Source organism: Phacochoerus africanus, chromosome X (assembly GCF_016906955.1).
Source record: "Phacochoerus africanus isolate WHEZ1 chromosome X, ROS_Pafr_v1, whole genome shotgun sequence".
Classification (NCBI taxonomy): domain Eukaryota; kingdom Metazoa; phylum Chordata; class Mammalia; order Artiodactyla; family Suidae; genus Phacochoerus; species Phacochoerus africanus.
Genome location: NC_062560.1, coordinates 129,737,714 through 129,755,202, shown reverse-complemented (window position 1 = coordinate 129,755,202; position 17,489 = coordinate 129,737,714). Strand labels below are relative to the sequence as shown.

The 17,489-nt window shown below is 36.1% G+C and overlaps 1 protein-coding gene across 2 annotated transcripts in view; it reads left to right on the top strand.

Annotated features, from left to right (window-relative positions):
* Positions 1-17,489, top strand: part of TMLHE (trimethyllysine hydroxylase, epsilon) — a 72,840-nt gene that overhangs the window by 52,215 nt on the left and 3,136 nt on the right. The window contains exons 4-6 of one of the 2 annotated variants that reach the window (XM_047764726.1): positions 1,138-1,417; positions 3,221-3,340; positions 7,156-7,392. In XM_047764726.1, the coding sequence (XP_047620682.1) occupies positions 1,138-1,417; positions 3,221-3,340; positions 7,156-7,392 (637 nt within the window). The remainder of the gene's footprint in view (positions 1-1,137; positions 1,418-3,220; positions 3,341-7,155; positions 7,393-17,489) is intronic. The other variant, XM_047764727.1, reaches the window with a different exon arrangement.

Sequence of the window (17,489 nt, the reverse complement as noted above, 5' to 3'; positions counted from 1 at the left end):
GAAACCACATGCCTCAGGAGAACAGACTGGTTGGATAAATCTTGGTAGTCCATTTTCTGAAAATTTTTAAGATTAATTTTTTTGAAAACTTAATTTTTAGATGATACAATGATTGTTAAAATGATGTGTGACAAAGGTAGGATATGAACTTTTATATATATTTTGTATGTGATATAAAATAAAAGAATGCATGGAAAAAAAAAAAACTGGAAGGAATGATGCCAAGCTGTGAATAGTGGTTTCATCTGGGTGGTCGAATAAGTAGAGGTGATATTTTAATTTCCTCATAGTCTTTTATACTTTCCAAATTGTTTATGATACTTTTATTAGCAAGGTGTGGGAAGTTGAAAAAAAGAGAAAACAGACAGAAACAGAGAGGTAGAAAGAAGTAAAAAGAAGAGGGAAGATGCCATCATAACTTTCACTCTTCTTGCTTATCCTGAAGATTTTCTAAGGCATTTTGGGGGTGGTTTCTTTTTTTAGCAGTAGGCAAAGTCACTTTTGAAGTCGCTTTATCATGTCATATTGATGTCCTATCATTAGACCAAATTGCCCTAATTCATTTAGAAGAGGGAGGCATCACAGTATAGTATTGAACTGCCAACTGTGGTTCTTGTTAATTGTGTGGTCTTGAGTGAGTCACTGACTTTTTCTCCATTAGTAAAGATTACTAGCTCTTTATTACTAGCTCTTGATCACTTTAGCTCAAAAAGTTTATAGATGAGAGGTAGTGATGGGGGCAAGGGAAGAGAAAAGGCGGTAAGCTAAAAGTCACCTAGAATTTTTAGATTATCATTCTTTGATGACTCGATGAATGTGTCAGAGGCCCTTTACTATGTAGCTGTAGTTTCATAAACTTATTTATCTGCTGAGAAGATTTATTTGTTCATTCATTCACTTCTTAATTTATACTACTCAACTCACAAACATGTCTGTGTCAGGAACATTCCACAACTCATTTGAATTTGGTTTCATAGCCGTGATCATACAGTGGTTAGAACGCGGCCTTGTGAATTTGGTTTCATAAACAGTACAGTACTGGGTAATTGGTTGCTGAAAATAACATTCTTAACCAGTAAATTATTGGCAGCATTTATAATTATTATTCTTTAATCCCTTTTATTTTTCCTTTAAAAGGGCCAGATGGTCATGTGACTAGATATGATTTGGATTGGCTGGTGAAAAACAGCTATGAAGGGCAGAAACAAAAGGTTATCCAGCCTAGAATTTTATGGAATGCTGAAATCTACCAGAAAGCCCAAGTTCCATCTGTAGATTTCCAGAGCTTCTTAGAAACCAAGGAGGGACTGAAGAACTTTCTGCAAAACTTTCTGCTCTATGGAATTGCTTTTGTAGAAAATGTCCCTCCTACTCAAGAACACACAGAGAAGCTGGCAGAAAGGATCAGTTTGATCAGGTAAGTCATTTGTTTCCTGATATCTGCAGTAATATAAATGTCCACAGCCTGTACATCAATAAAATAATGTGACAGGTCTAGTCACCCTTGTTTTGCCAGAATGTTTTGTGGCCTAAATAAGGGGACATTCCCATTTATAGGGGGCTTTATTTGAAGTGCAGATTTCCAATCTTTAAAGACATTTATATGTTAAATATGTTGAAGACCTCAAAGTCATTGGTATGTTTTTCCAGCCCAGTGATGCTCAAAGTTGAGTTAGTTATCTGGAAGAATAGATTTGCGGTTCCCCAGGGAGAGGGGGAAGAGGAGGGAGTGGGAGGGATTGGGAGCTTGGGGTTAAGGGAGGCAAACTATTGCTTTTGGAATGGACTAACAACGAGCTCCTGCTGTGCAGCACTGAGACCTAGATCTAGATACTTACAACGCAGCACAACAATGGGAGAAAAAAATATGTATACACGTTATGTGTAACTGGGTCCCCATGCTGTACAGTGGGGGACGAAAAAGTATGTTGGGGGAAATAACAATAAAAAATAAATTTGAAAAAGAGTTAGTTATCATTGTACACTAGAAAGAGCACTAACTATGAGTAAAGAGCACGACATAATAGTTTGAGTTCTACCATCAAGCCGCTGGGTGAACATAGACAACCCCACTACATGCACACTGCTACCCTCAACCCCCCATGCCCCATAGCCTCTGTTTTCTCCTCTGATCAATAAAAGGATTGAATGAGATGATGTCTAAAGATCATTGTCTTAACTTTCTATGATGCCTAAGGCTAATTCAGAGACTGGTTGTTAATAATACTTAGATAGCATTTAACTAGTATAGTCACACCATTATTTTCATTGGTCATTGTAGTAATCCTGATGAGTGTGTTTCTTATCTCCTGTTCTACTGAGGAGGCACTTGAGGCTCAGATGCATTAAGTGCGTTGCCCATTGCTCTGCTAGTAAGTAGTAGAACTGGGATTCAGATAGCTCAGGTTTCCTGATCCTAAATGCAGTGTTCTTCCCACTGCATTTCTAGGTAGTATACAGATTTCTCTTCTACACTATTAAATGTGATATAAACCGACTTTTTGTTATAATTATTACTTTCCTTTTACTTCACAAGAGCCAGATATAGCTCATTGTGTAGCAGACAGTATGCTGGGTTGTTCATTCTATCCTAATAGAACATAATCAACATTTGTGAACCACTCAATTTGAAACACAGTTTGAGAGCTTTCAGGTAAGAAAACTGTGCTGGTAAGCAATAAATTGAGAGGGCTTTAAAGACTTCAGTTCAAGAGGAAAAACATTTCCTGTTTGGATTTTGAGGGTTCAGAGGCTAAGATGAACTCTGAAAACTAAAGAATTAAAGTGACCTTTAGTCATAGCTGAGCCTACTAGGAAAATAACTATAAAATCAAAATCCATGATGTATGTATGCCTTGAGGAGCAATACAATAACAGTGTTACAGCAAGTCCCACCAAATACTTGCTAACATAAAATATCCTTTTCTCTTTTTCTTATTCCTCCATACATACACAGAATGGGATGATTCCCTAAGTTTTCATACTGTATTATGCTTCCACCATATACCCCCCACCCCAGCTTCCTAGAACATAAATCAGTGGTGGAATTGTTAAGACTGGTGATGTGTTCACCTGTCATCTTTACCTTATAGATGAAAATCTGGAGCCAAAAAATCTGTTGTTATTTGTGAATAATCAAAGAAAGTATTGGAAAGATTTTTGAATGACAAGAATGAAAATTTCAAATAGCGAAAAAGTCTTCCTATATTTCGTTTGACAGAGAAACGATCTATGGGAGAATGTGGTATTTCACTTCAGACTTCTCCAGGGGCGACACTGCATACACCAAGCTAGCTCTGGATCGGCACACTGACACTACCTATTTTCAAGAGCCCTGTGGGTAGGTGGACTAGAATTTTCTAAAGGGGGATCGTTACATGTGATGGTCTTGAATCATTTCTTAATCATTTTCTGTTTTCTTTTTAATCAAGATCATATCTGCTGATGATGATTTGTGTGAGTGTTTCTTTCTCTTCTCCTTAAAAACATGATCATTTTTCCACACCCTAGCTCAGTCTTCTTTATTTACTTACTTATTTTTAATTTTACTGGAGTAGATTGATTTGTAATTGTTGTATTAGCTTCAGGTTTACAGCAAAGTGAATCAGCTATCCATTTACATATATCCACACTGTCTTCCCATAAAAGGTGTTACAGATCATTGAGCAGTAGTGTGTATGTGCCAGTCTTGTCCTCCCAGTTTGTCCCAAAAGGCAAATATCGTAGGATACTACTACTCAGTCTTCTTTAGACTTACAGGAATAAAATTTTTTCAAATGATTGAAAATGTACCTTACTACATAAAAGGATCTTAATTTTGTTTAATTTACATTTTTCTCAAAGTATTTACAAATAGTTTACCAAAAAAGTATTGGTAAATCATTAGCTTGTGGATTTTTACAGCTTTTTTATATTTAGTTATTATTTTGCAAAGGGGTCCATCTTCCAAACACAGCTGCTTTGGGTGTAGTAGTAAGAGGAATTTGAACCCAATTTACAAGATGTTTGAGAAGAGGAATGAATGAAAAAGAACCTTCTTACGTGGACTCTGAAGTCATTGAGCCAAAGATGATGTATACCGTGCTTTTTTCCAGCTTTATTGAGCTGTAACTGACATATAACATGTGTCAATATAAGGTATATACCATGTGTTGATTTGATACGGTTATATATCGCAATGTGGTTACCACCAGTAGCTAACAGAGAGTAGATCTTAATTGTTCTCACCACAAAAAAGAAATGGTTATTACTTGACATGATAGATATCACACTTAACTTTCCTACCATTTGCCACTTCTTAGAGGTACCCCTCTGGTTATTTTGTTGTTACTGATCTTGCTTCAGCACATAGATGATGAGCCTGAGGCACAAAGATATGAGTAAAGTGAGTATATATGTGAATTTATAAAGACAGTATGAGACGGTGGTGATATGCAGTCAACTGTGGTTATACTGATTTCCTTTAAGGGTTTGAAACTTAAGAATATTTGGTTCAGAGGAAGAAGAATACAGCTGCTTTTAGGTATTCTACTCAAAGTTATCAATATATGGAAAGACCAACAGCCCTGCATCCTCATTCTACAGACGCAGAAGGAAGAATGTGAGGAAATGGGATAAGAAGGAGTTAGACAGGGGTTGAAGTTCAAACATTGACCAGATCTTTTCTCTCGGATCACTACCAGAGATAAACAGTTGTCTGTGCCTTTAATTTAACCCCTTCTAATCAATGGCAAGGAACCAGTTCATTTAGCAGTATAGTGACAGCGGTTAAGGGTTCCGGCTATGGCATCAGTCAGACCTGGATTTGCATGCCAGTTGGAACATATATTAGCTTTGTGATTTGGGCAGAGAGTGTATGTGTGCCTCAGTTTCTTCATCTGTATGATGGGAGTAGTAATAAAACCTATCCATTAGTGTTGCTTAGGGCTTAAGTTACATGATGTATTGAAATCACTTGGCATACTTCCTGACACATACTAAGTGTTCAATAAATACTAGCTATTATTATTATCATTTTAGCCATTGTTTGTTACATCATCACCATCATTATATGCCTTATCCTTTTAAAAGCTAACTTTGCTTCAGATCCCATCCTTTCCAACCTCCTTGGGGATTTCTCTCTCCTTTATCTTCAGCCTTCCGTATATATTTATATATTGACTCCTTTCTATCAGCTTCTTATATCTTAAATCTGTACTTTTTTTTTTTTTTTTTTTTTTTTTTTTGCTGCACCTGTAGCATGTGGAAAGTCCTGGGCCAGGGATTGAACCCACACCACAGCACTGACCCTAGCCACAGCAGTGACAACCCCAGATCCTTAACCCATTAGGCCACTAGAGAACTCCTTAAATCTGTATACTTCCTTTGACTCTATCTCCCTCTATCAGCCCCACCTTACTCCTCCCTTTCACAGCTAAGCTTACTAAAATAATTATCTACATTATCTTTTCATTCTCCTTTCTCATTCGCTCTTCAGACCTATAGTCAGCTAGTTTATTCACCCCTCCCAATGAAAACTACTCTTTCCAAACTCACCAGGAAGTAACTTACTACTATACCCAGTGTGTAACTTTCAGTCTTCATCTTATCTGACCCATGGGGTCATTAACCACCATTTCTTCTTCAGTATCCCTTCTCCTTTAGCTTTCCTTTATATCTATAGCCATTTTCCCTCAGTCTCTTGTGCTGGCTTATTTTCTTTTGTACATGTTGTAAACCTCAACATGGCCAAAACTGACCTTTCTTTCTTTTAATTGCATTTACCCTAGGTTATCCTTGATTTTATCCCTTCTATCTTTGTGTGTCTGTGTGTGCTTGCGCACATGCACACGTGCATTCATGTGCATGCCTACAAGACTTTATTTTTGGACTCTGAAAATGGAATTTCAAATAATTTTTACATGTCATGGTGTATTATTCTTTTGACTCCCCTCCACTCTCAACCTGTCAACCCTGTAAAAACCTTCTTAGCTGTGCACCATACAAAACTGAGGGTCACATATGGACAGTGGGCTGCTGTAGTTTGCCATATCCCTTCTATCTTTATTATTTATTTTACTTTGTTGTTAACTTTTCCTAATTTTTGCTCTTTTTTCTAAGTTAATTTTATTTTCACTTTGTTAATTTGCAAATTTTACTTTAGTTTTCCAGTCCAGTTGCCTTTCCCTGTTAATATTTTCTGTCATATATAACTCCACTATTTCAAGACATCCCTGAATTGAACCTCTTCCTCAACCCCTCATACCCCTTCTAATCATCCAGTTATGCATCCACCTGCACCCTCTCAGCAGATGGCATTATTATGTGTCAAGTTGCCCAAGTGAAAAACCTGCAGTCATTCTAGATTTTTGCCTATTCTTCGTCTTCCACATCTAATCAGTTATCAACTCTTGTATCTTTTAGGTGTCTCCTCTTTTCCGTAACACCCTTCTCTAAGCTTAAGCCTTTGGGATTTTTCTCTATTTCATTCATCCAAGGTATTTTCCGTGTTTTTTGTCATCTTGCTTCCCATCAGTTAATCTCCCGTCCCAGCTGAAAATCCTTCTGTGATCCTTTGTGCTATGCCAGCAGGAACTTCTCCCTGTCTTCCTTGAATATAAGCCTACTGTTTTACATTAATGTTTTTGGTCATACTTTTTTACTGCCTGGAATGCCCACTCCTCGCCTCAATCTCATTCCAGCCCAACTCTTGCTCATTCTTTAAGACTAAGCAAAACCATTTTTATCCACTTCCAAAAACATTGCTTTATACAACACCCACTAGAATATTTTCCTCTGTTTATGGCCCCACTGTATCTTGCATACAGCTTTATTATAGTGCCTATCATATTTTATTGGTTCTTCCTTGCTTCATCTATTCTTGGGCTTCTTTAAAACAGAACATATATTACCCACACCTCTATACCCAGGGTCTGATACATACAGACTTTAATACGTGTTAAATATGTTTAGAGGTAACCTGTAGTGGCATTAGTATTCAAAGCACAAAGTACAGCTCGCTAAGAAGGGAAAACAATTGGGAAATGAGATTTATTTCCTCATGAAAAGAAAATGACACAAGTGGAATCAGTAATCATTTTATATATTTTTTCTAAAATTTTAATATATTCTCTTTTCTCTACTGAACAGAAGAATTTAATTTTTTCCCCTCTTTAGCATTCAGGTGTTTCATTGTCTTAAGCATGAAGGAACAGGTGGCAGGACACTGCTGGTAGATGGATTCTATGCAGCAGAACAGGTACTTCAAAAGGCACCTGAGGAATTTGAACTCCTCAGCCAAGTGCCGCTGAAGCATGAATATATTGAAAATGTTGGAGAATGTCACAACCACATGATTGGGGTTGGGCCAGTCTTAAATATCTACCCGTGGAATAAAGAGCTCTATTTGATCAGGTGAGTACCAAAGAACTATCCCCCAGTGTCATATGTTTGCCAAATGTGAGTCTCCTAATGTAATGAAAATTTCTGAGACCCTTATAGCTGCCACATTTTAATATTGCTGTTATATACCTTTTTATTAGTATAACTTCTATTCTTATTATAATTCCCATGGAATAGTAAACAGATCAACAGGCAAGGTATACTGGATTGGGGGGGTGCAGATATTTCAGATAGCATTTTATAATGAAAACACTTTTAAAATAAAAAAGTTATTAAATTGTGCTCAGTGACCAAACAGCCAGGGTACCCAAAGGCATGATGGCCACAACATTTGACGGTAGCCCAGATTTATGCACATCTCCTGACCTGCACAGATCCAACAGCCTACTTACTAGATATTGTCACCTAGAATCTTGTGGGATCGTAAAGCACATCATATTCAAAACTACTCATCATCTCCACTCATTTCAAGCCTGCTCCTTCTCACCGAGCTGTGAAGACAAAAATAGGATCTCAGTTATCTAAAACAATGAATAGGTGCTCAATATTTTCCCCAACATTTTATTATGAACATTTTTAAAAGCAGAAAAGTCGAACGCATTTACAAGGAAGACCCATAGACCTACCACCTCGATTCTACCATTAAAATATTACTATAATTGTTTTATTACCTATGTATCCATCTTTCTATCCCACTGCTTATGTATCAATCAGTTAATCTTATTTTTGATACATTTCAAAGTACATTGCAGCTATGTGTCATCCTAATATACTTCTGTATTTAAAACCTTAAAGCAGAGTTCAATATTTGTTTATAGGTTTTTAATTTTGAGATAAAATATATATACAGTGATGTTTAAAACATTGAATATACACTTGCTGAGTTTTGACAAGTGCATACACCTGTGCAACCCAAACCCCTATCAAGATACGGAATATTATCACTATAGAAAGTACCTTGATACCCTTCTCAGTCCAGCCCTGCACACACACACCAAGAGGATACCCCTGTTTTGATTTTTTTACCACCATAGATTAGTTTCGCCTGTTCTAGAAATTCATGTCATGGAATAAACGCATTCTTTTATAAATAAACACCTGAGCTATTTCCTGTCTGGGGTTATTATGAATAAAGCTGACATGAATGTTCAGGTAAAAGTATCTTTGTAGATATGTGTCTTCATTTCACTCAGGTAAACATCTAAGAGTGGAACTGCTGGGTCATAGAGTAGGTGACTGTTTAGTTTTATTAGCAACTGCCAGGACTTTTACTAAAATAATTTCCCATTTGACACAGCCATCAACAATGTATGAAAGTTGTAGCAACTCCACATCCTTGCTAATACTCGATGTTGTCAGTCTTATTAATTTTAGCCATTATCTCCTTGGCTCTAATTTGCGTTTTGCGGTGGCAGATGATGTTGAGCATCTTTCCGTGTACATATTGGCCATTCCTGTATCTCCTTTTGTTAAGTAACAAGTGAGATCTTTTGCCCATGTTTTCATTGGGTTGTCTTTTCAGCATTGAGTTTTGGGAGTTCTTTATATACTCTGGTCACCAGTTCTTACCTGATATATGTTTTAGGAATGTTATCTTCCAGCCTATGGCTTACCTATTTATTTTTTAACAGTGTTGTTGGATAAGCAAAGTCTTTTCTTTAATGGAGTGGAGCTGGTCAATTTTTTCTTTAATGATCACTGTTTCTGTGACCTGCATAAGAAATCTTTGACATTATGATATTCTCTTATGTTTTCTAAAGGTGTTATGGTTTTTATCTTTTGCCTTCAAGTCAATGATCTATCTCAAATTAACTTTTCACATGTGAGGTAAAGGTAGAAGTTCATGTCTTATACATATGGATATTCAGGTGTTACAGCACCATTTGTTGAAAAGACCTCCCTTTCCCCCATTGGATTGCCTTTGCAATTCTGTCAAAAATCAGATGACCATAGAAATGTGAGTTTGTTTCTGGATGCTCCTTTTGGTTCTATTATCTATGTGTGGATCTTTATGACAGTTCCACTTAGTCTTGGCTACTGCATGCTTATGGTAATTCTTGAAGTCAGGTAATGTGTCTGTCAAATTTGTTCTTTTTAAAGATTATTTTGGATGCTTTAGGTCAGGGTCTATACACTTTTCTGTAAAGGGCCAGATAGAAAATATTTTAGGCCTTGTGGGCTATATGGTCTCTATTGCAGCTACTCAGTACTGTATGGAAGCACAACGGCAGCCGTAGACCATGTGTAAATGAACGGGCATAGCTGCATTCCAATAAAACATCATTTACAAAAACAAGCCATAGGCTAGATTTGGCCCACAGACCTTTCTTGGCCAACCTTAGTTCTAGATTCTTTATATTTTCATATAAATTTTAGAATCAGCTTGTCAATTTTTAGGAAGAAGCCTGTTAGTATTATGACTGAGGTTCTTTGAATCTATAGGTCATTTTGGTGAGCATTGACAAACCAGCAGTTTTGAGTGTTCCAAACAAACCTGATCTAGCTTCCTATTTACTTGGTCTTCTTTAATTTCTCTCAGCAGTGCTTTATAGTATTGAACATAGATATCTTGTATATATTTTGTTTATTTCTAAGTATTTTATGTGTTGATAGTATTATAAAATAAAATTTTGATATTTTCCAATTGTGTGTGTATCAAAACAATTTATTTCTCTTTTAATGGGTATTTTATTTTATAGCCTTGCTATAGTCATTCATTAGTCCTAAGAAGTTTTGGGTTTTGTTTCTTAGGGTTCTTGGGATTATCTACATAGACAGTCATGTTAGAGGGACAGTTTTATTTTTTCATTTCCAATCTATATGCTCATTTGTTTTTCTTACTGCATTGGCTAGCACTCCACTGCTATGTTAAATAAGAGTGGCAAGAGCAGACATCCTTAGGGTGAAAGCGTTCAGTATTCCACCATGTATGACATTAGCTGTAAGGGTTTGGTAATGTCTTTTATCAGATTAAGGAATTTCCCCTCCAAGTTTGCTGAGAGGTTGTTTTTTTATATATCATGAATGAGTATTGCATCTTGATAAATGTGTTATCCCCATTTATCAATTGAAATAATCATATTATTTTTCTTCTTTCTTCTATTAATATGGTAAATTACATTAATTTATTTTCAAATGTTAAACCAACCTTGCACTCCTAGGATAAATTATACCTGATCATAATTTATTACTGTACACACACACATAATATGTATATGTAAATGTTTGTGTCTGCCTGTGCATGGATCCCATAGTGTGGATCCAGTTGAGAGAGAGATACTCTATGGTAAGTTAAACCAGGAAAGTTTAATATAAAGTGTTAGTAACTATGGAAAAACAAAAACAAAGTATTAGGAACTATGATAAAAGAGTGACTATAAGATATAAAGAAATTCATTATAGTACCCTATGGCTGAGACAGAGTATTCAAGGAAGAATAAACATAGAAAGGGTTCAGACCTAGAAAGTTCAGCCACCTGATATCAGAGAAGTTTTCTGGTTTAGCCAGGCAGGAGCTGGTGTAGAGGTGTTGGACAAACAGTAGGCCACCCTTCCGGAGTGCAGGCAGAGAAGCATGCAATCAGCAACTGGTGATGTGAGTGTGCAAAGGAAGTCTGGGCACCATGCAAGCATGCAGTCTAGGTGCTCTTAAGTCTTCCTGCTTTCACTGGCACTCAGACTTCCTTTCAGGGTGTGGTCCGGCAGAACATGGGAGGCTTCGTGCAGGTCATATAGGGGCTCTGGTTTACTGTGTCTAGAGGGGTGTGGAAAGGCTGTCACCGGACCAAGGCTGCAAGGTGTCATAGGGACCATATCCTGGGCCCCAAGGGCTGTGCCACCTGATGCCCTCACACCTATAGAGCCGAGCCCTGGCCAGGGCCAAAAATGGCAAGAGAACCTCTTCCTCCTTCGTTCCTCCAACGCCAGCTACTGAGAAAGCTTAATATTGTGCTCGCTATAGAGGAGAAATGCTTAAAGGAATTCTTATATCAAGAACATGTATGTAAGGATGCACTCAGAATGGAGACACAATAAGCTGGTAACTGACACGTACACATAGCTGGTTTCAGCCTAATAATATGTTGAGAAATTTTGCATCAAGGTTCAAGAGGGATATTGGTCCACAAGTTTCTTTTTGTAATGAGTTTGTCATGTTTTGTTATTTTCTAACTTTGTAAAACTCTGGTTTACCAAAGAGTTTGTGTAATGTTAGTGCTATTTCCACCTTAAATGTTTTTTAGAATTTTCTAGGAAAACCATGTTTTTTGTCTGGGAATGGAGTTTATGTTATGTTAAGGTTTTGGATATTAAATTTAATTTTTCCTATATACATATAGATCTAGTAAGACTTTTCTGTTTGCTTTTTAATGATTCTTTCAAGAAATTTGCACATTTTATCTAACTTGTCAAATTTGCAGTCACAAAGTCATTCATCATATTATCTTATTTTCGTAATGATTCTTGGTATTGGTAATTTTTGCTCTCTGTTTTTTTGTTCAGTCTGCTAAGAGTTTATCCGTTTTCTTGGTCCTTCGTTAATTCTCCCTATCGTTTGTATGTTCTCATCTTCGTTATTCCCCTATTTTTACATACTTTTAATTTATTCTCATTTTTCTAGTTCCCCAAGGTGGAACTTTAGATCATTGATATTATTGATTTAGTCTTTGTTAATATAATAATTTAAAGCCATATTTGTACCTCTAACCCTTTTTAGCTGCATCCCACAAATATTGATGTTTTATTTTCATGATAATTAAGTACAAAATACCTTCTAATTTCACTTATGTTCTCTTTCTTTAACCATGTTATTTTATATTCTGTGTCCTCTCTCATTTTTTTGACTCATTATTCTGTCAACTGCTGAGAAAACAACATTAAAATACCCAAATAATATTGTGATTTTGTCTCTTTCTCCCCTTAATCCCATCAGTTCTTGCTTCATGTTTTCTGAATATTTGTTATTAAGCACATAGTCATTTATGATTTTTATGTCTTTTGATGAAATGTCCATTTAGCCTCATAAAATGGCCTTCTTTAACTTTGTTTTGAAGTCTGTTTTATCTGAAATTAATACAGCCACTCAGCCTTCTTATGCTTACCCTCTGCTTGCTGTTTAATTTTCTATCCTCTTTTTTCTTTTTTTTTCTTTTTATTTTTTTTTTTCATTATAACTGGTTTACAGTGTTCTATCAATTTTCTGCTGTACAGCATGGTGGCCCAGTTACACATACAAGTATACATTCTATTTTCTCCCATGACCATGCTCCAGCATAAGTGACTAGACGCAGTTCCCAGTGCTACACAGCAGGATCTCATTGCCTATCCATTCCAAAGGCAATCTATCCTCTTTTCTCTAACTTATCTGTGTTTTTGTATTTAAATAAATACCATACATATACTTCAGTCCTGCCTTTTTTATCCAGCCTGACAATCTCTTTTAATTGAGATATTTAGTGCATTAACATTTTTAAAGCTTTAAAACATTTTAAGAGTTTTGTTTTGTTTTTGTTTTTACTTTTAACAGGTGCAAGTTTTGTTTTGTTTTGTTTTTTACTTTTTTAAGGTCACACCTGTGGCATATGGAGGTTCCCAGGCTAGGGATCAAATCGGAGCTGCAGCTGCAGGCCTACGCCATACCCACAGCAACACCGATCTGAGCATCACCTGCGACCTACACCACAGCTCATGGCAACGCTGGGTTTTTAACCCACTGAGCGAGGCCAGGGATCGAACCCACATCCTCATGGGTACTATTCAGATTCTTAACCCACTGAGCAACAATGGGAACTCCAAAGTTTTTATTCGTATACCATAAAATTAATGTTTTAGGTACATAACTGATTATTAATATATTTACAAAGTCATATAACCATCATCACAATCCAGTTTTTGGACATTTCTGTCGTCCCCAAAAAGCTCCCTTCTGCCTACTAAGCAGTGACTCCCTATTTCCCAGCCCCTGGCAATCACTGACCTACTTTCTGTCGGTATGGGTTTGCCTCTTCTGGACATTTTATGTAAATGGAATCATACAATACGTAGTAGTCTTTTGTGTCAGCTTTCTTTCACTCACTTAGCATAATGTTTCACATTTCATCCATGTTGTAATATGTATCCTTTTGATTGCTGAATAGTATTCTTGTGTGTGTGTGTGTGTGTGTATGACATATATCACATTTTGTTTATGCATTCAACAATAATGAACATTTGGATTATTTCTGATTTGGGGCTATTCCAAATAATGTTGCTCTGGACGTCTGCATACAAGTCTTTGCGTAGACATGTGTTTTCATTTCTCTTGGGTAGATTTCTAGGAAAGTAATGGCTGCTTCATGTTTTTCCCTTTGAGGAACTGCAGAACTGTTTTCCTGCCAATAATATATGAGGCCTTCAGTTTCTGCACATGTTCACCAGCACTAATTAGCTGTCTTTTTTATTATAGCCATCCTCGTGGGTGTGGAGTCGTATTTCATTGTGGTTTTGATTTGCATTTCCCTGATGATTAGTGATGTTGAGCATCTTATTTTATATGAAATATATGTATTTATTTACATATATATGTGCATATGATTTATATGCATCAACATGAAGAGATTTCAAAAACATAATGCTCATTATTATATACAGTATAATAGCATGTATATAAAATTTTAAAGTACAATTGATACCATGTATTATTTATTAATAAATTATGAATTTATCTAGAAAAAATTTTTAAAGCATGTACTGGAAAGATATACAACAAATTCATTATAATGGTTGCCTCTGCATAGGGAAAGTAAAAACTTCATCTTTAGTGCTCCATTTTATTTAAACAATATGAAAGTGACTAAATATTAACATTTGTTAAATCTGAGTAGTGTACATGTGTATTTATTGCAGTATTTGCTGTTTTGGGGTTTTTTTGTTTTTCGGGTTTTTTTTTTTTTTTGGTCTTTTTAGGGCCACACCCTTGGCACATGAAAGTTCCCAGGCTAGGGGTCCAGTCAGAGCTGTAGTCACCAGCCTATCCCACACCCACAGCCACAGCAACCCCAGATCCAAACCGTGTCTGCAACCTACACCACAGCTCATGGAGCCTTAACCTGCTAAGCAAGGCCAGGAATCGAACCTGAGTCTTCATGGATACTAGTCTGTTTCATTACCACTGAGCCACAACAGGGACTCCAGTGTTTGCTGTTGTTTTCTATCTTTTCTAAGTTTTGAGAATTAAAAACAAAAGCAGTCATCCCTTAATGATTTTTTTCAGGTTTGTTGAAGTGTAATTAAATAAAAATTGCATGGATTTAAGCTATACAATTCGATGGGCTTTTTGTTGTTGGGTTTTGTTTGTTTGTTTGTTTGTTTTGTTTTGTTTTTGGGCCACTCCCATGGCTTGTGGAAGTTCCTGGGCCAGGGATCAAACCTGCACCACTACAGTGACAATGCCAGATCCTTAACCCACTGAGCCACCAGGGAACTCCTACAACTTTGATGTCCATATACATCATGAAATGATCGCTATAATCAAGCTAATTAACATATTCATCACCTTACATAGGTGCCTTTCATTTTGTTTTCGTGGCATAAATGTATGTTCAGAATTATTACTGCTTAGATTTAACAACTTTTTTTTTAGCGTGTCAATTATATATTTAATGATGTTGAACATCTTTTCATTTGTTCATCCATTTGGCTTTTAGGCCATTTGTATATTTTCTTTAGTCAAATATTGTGTTTATGTTTAAATTGTATCATTTGTCTTCTTTTTTCCTTCCAGTTTTATTGAAATATAATTGACATATAGCACTGCATAAGTTTAAGGTGTACAGCATAATAATTTGACGTAAATACATCATGAAATGATTACCACAATAAGTTAATGAACATCCATCATATCAATAGATATAAAATTAAAGAAATAGAAAAAATGTTTCCTTGTTATGAGAACTCTTAACAACTTTAATGTGTAACATACAACACTGTTGAGTATATTTATCATGTTGTATATTACATACCTAGTACTTATTTATCTTATAACTGGAAGTTTGTACCTTTTGACCACCTTCATAAAATTCCCCCTTCCCCTTCCACACTGAGCTTGCGGCTGTCCAGTTTTGTTAACATCATTTATTAAAGAAACTATTCTTTCCCCATTGAGAAGTCTTGGTTCCCTTGTCAAATATTAGTTGACCACATATGCATGGGCTTATTTCTGAACTCTCAGTTCTGTTCCCTTGGTCTATGTGTTTGGTTTTATACCAGTAGCATACTGTTTTGATATGATCATTCTTTAATATAGCTTGAAATCAGAAAGTTTGATGCCTCCAGCTTTGTTCTTCTTTCTCAAGATGATTTTTGCTATTCTTGGTCTTTTGTACTTCCGTACAAATTTTTAATTGCTTTTTTCTATTTTTGGAAAATGCCATTGGAATTCTGTTAGGGATTGCATTGAATCAGTAGATGGCTTTGGGTATTATGAACATGTTAACAATATTAATTCTTCCAACCTAAAAGCATGGAATATCTTTCCATTTATTTGTCATCTTCAGTTTATTTCATCAATGTCTTTTAGGTTTCAGTGTACAGATTTTTCACCTCCTTGATTAAATTTATTCCTAGGTATTTTATTCTCTTTGATACAATTGTAAGTGGGATTATATTTTAAATTTCTTTTTCTGATAGCTTGTTGTTAGGGTATGGAAATGAAACTGATTTTTGCATATTGATTTTAATGTATATTTTTTGGCCACACCCATGGCAAAAGGAGATTCCCAGAATAGGGATCAAACCCACACCACAGTAGCAACCCAAGCCACTGCAGTGACAATACTACTCAAATGTCCATCTACAGTAGAATGGATGAATAATATTCTATTCATCATGAAGAATGAATGAATTAGCGCTACACAGCACAACAATGATGAATCTCCTGAATAAAATATTAAACGAAAGAAGCCAGACACAAAAGAACACATAACGTAGTATTCTATTTATATAAAGTGTTATAAAGGAGCAAAACTAATTTTGGTGACAGAAGTCATGAGTGAGGTGAGGGACAGTATTGAAAGGGTGGCAGGGAATGTTCTGGGGTTCAGATAATGATCTATTTATGCTAGTGATATGGATGTGTTTACATCATAAACATTCATCAAGATTATGATTTATATGCTTTTCTGTATATATACTGTTCTTCAGTTAAAAAAATAAATTGTCTTAGGTAAAAAAGAAATCTAATAGCCTAGCAAAGGCTTTTCACTGACTTCCCATTGACTCAGAATGAAATGAAAGTCCTTACCAAGGCCAGCCCCTTTGCATGGGCTGGCCCATGGCTACCTCCTCCACTTCATTTCTTGCCATTATTCCCCTGCTTACTCAGCTCCATCCACATGACCTTCTTGCTTTTCTGCAAACATAAAACTCCTTTCTGCTCTAAGACTTTGTACTTACTGTTCTCTCTGCCTGAGACACTCTTCCCTCAGTTTGTCACATTGCTAGTTTCTTATCATTACAAGCGCCAACTCAAATGCTACTTCTTAAAAAAAAAAAAAAAAGTACTTCACTCAACATTCCATCTGAAATAGACTTCCTAGTCACTTTTTTAAATCATGTAACACTATTTTCTTCTTCATAGCATCTGTAACTAGTTATATATTCATTACTATACATCATCTATCTTCCTCAATAGAATGTAAACTCCCCAAACTCTGGGATCATATCCATTTTATCTTTAATGCCTGATGTACCACTGAACACATAGCACATGCTTATGTACATGTTAGATTTGAATGAATGAATGAATGAGTGGAGATCCCTGGATAAACTGTCCACTAGCTACAAAGGGAAACACCTGAGAAGGTGTAAGTCATTCTGTTAAAAAGAAAGCTTTGTTAGTACAAACTTGCCAACCTCAGCTTGGTGAGGAGAAAGCTCAGATCTTTCCTCAATGTTTCTATGAAATTTGGCCAAGGGAATGTACTTTAGATAAGATGTCATATTGTAAGATGGTAGAAACCACTAGAACTTTCTTCTACCCCCTACCCCCAAAGGACATTTTCCAAAACAAAATATGGTGAACAGGCGATGGAGCACTTCTCTAAATTAATCTATACTCCTGAGAGGACACTGAC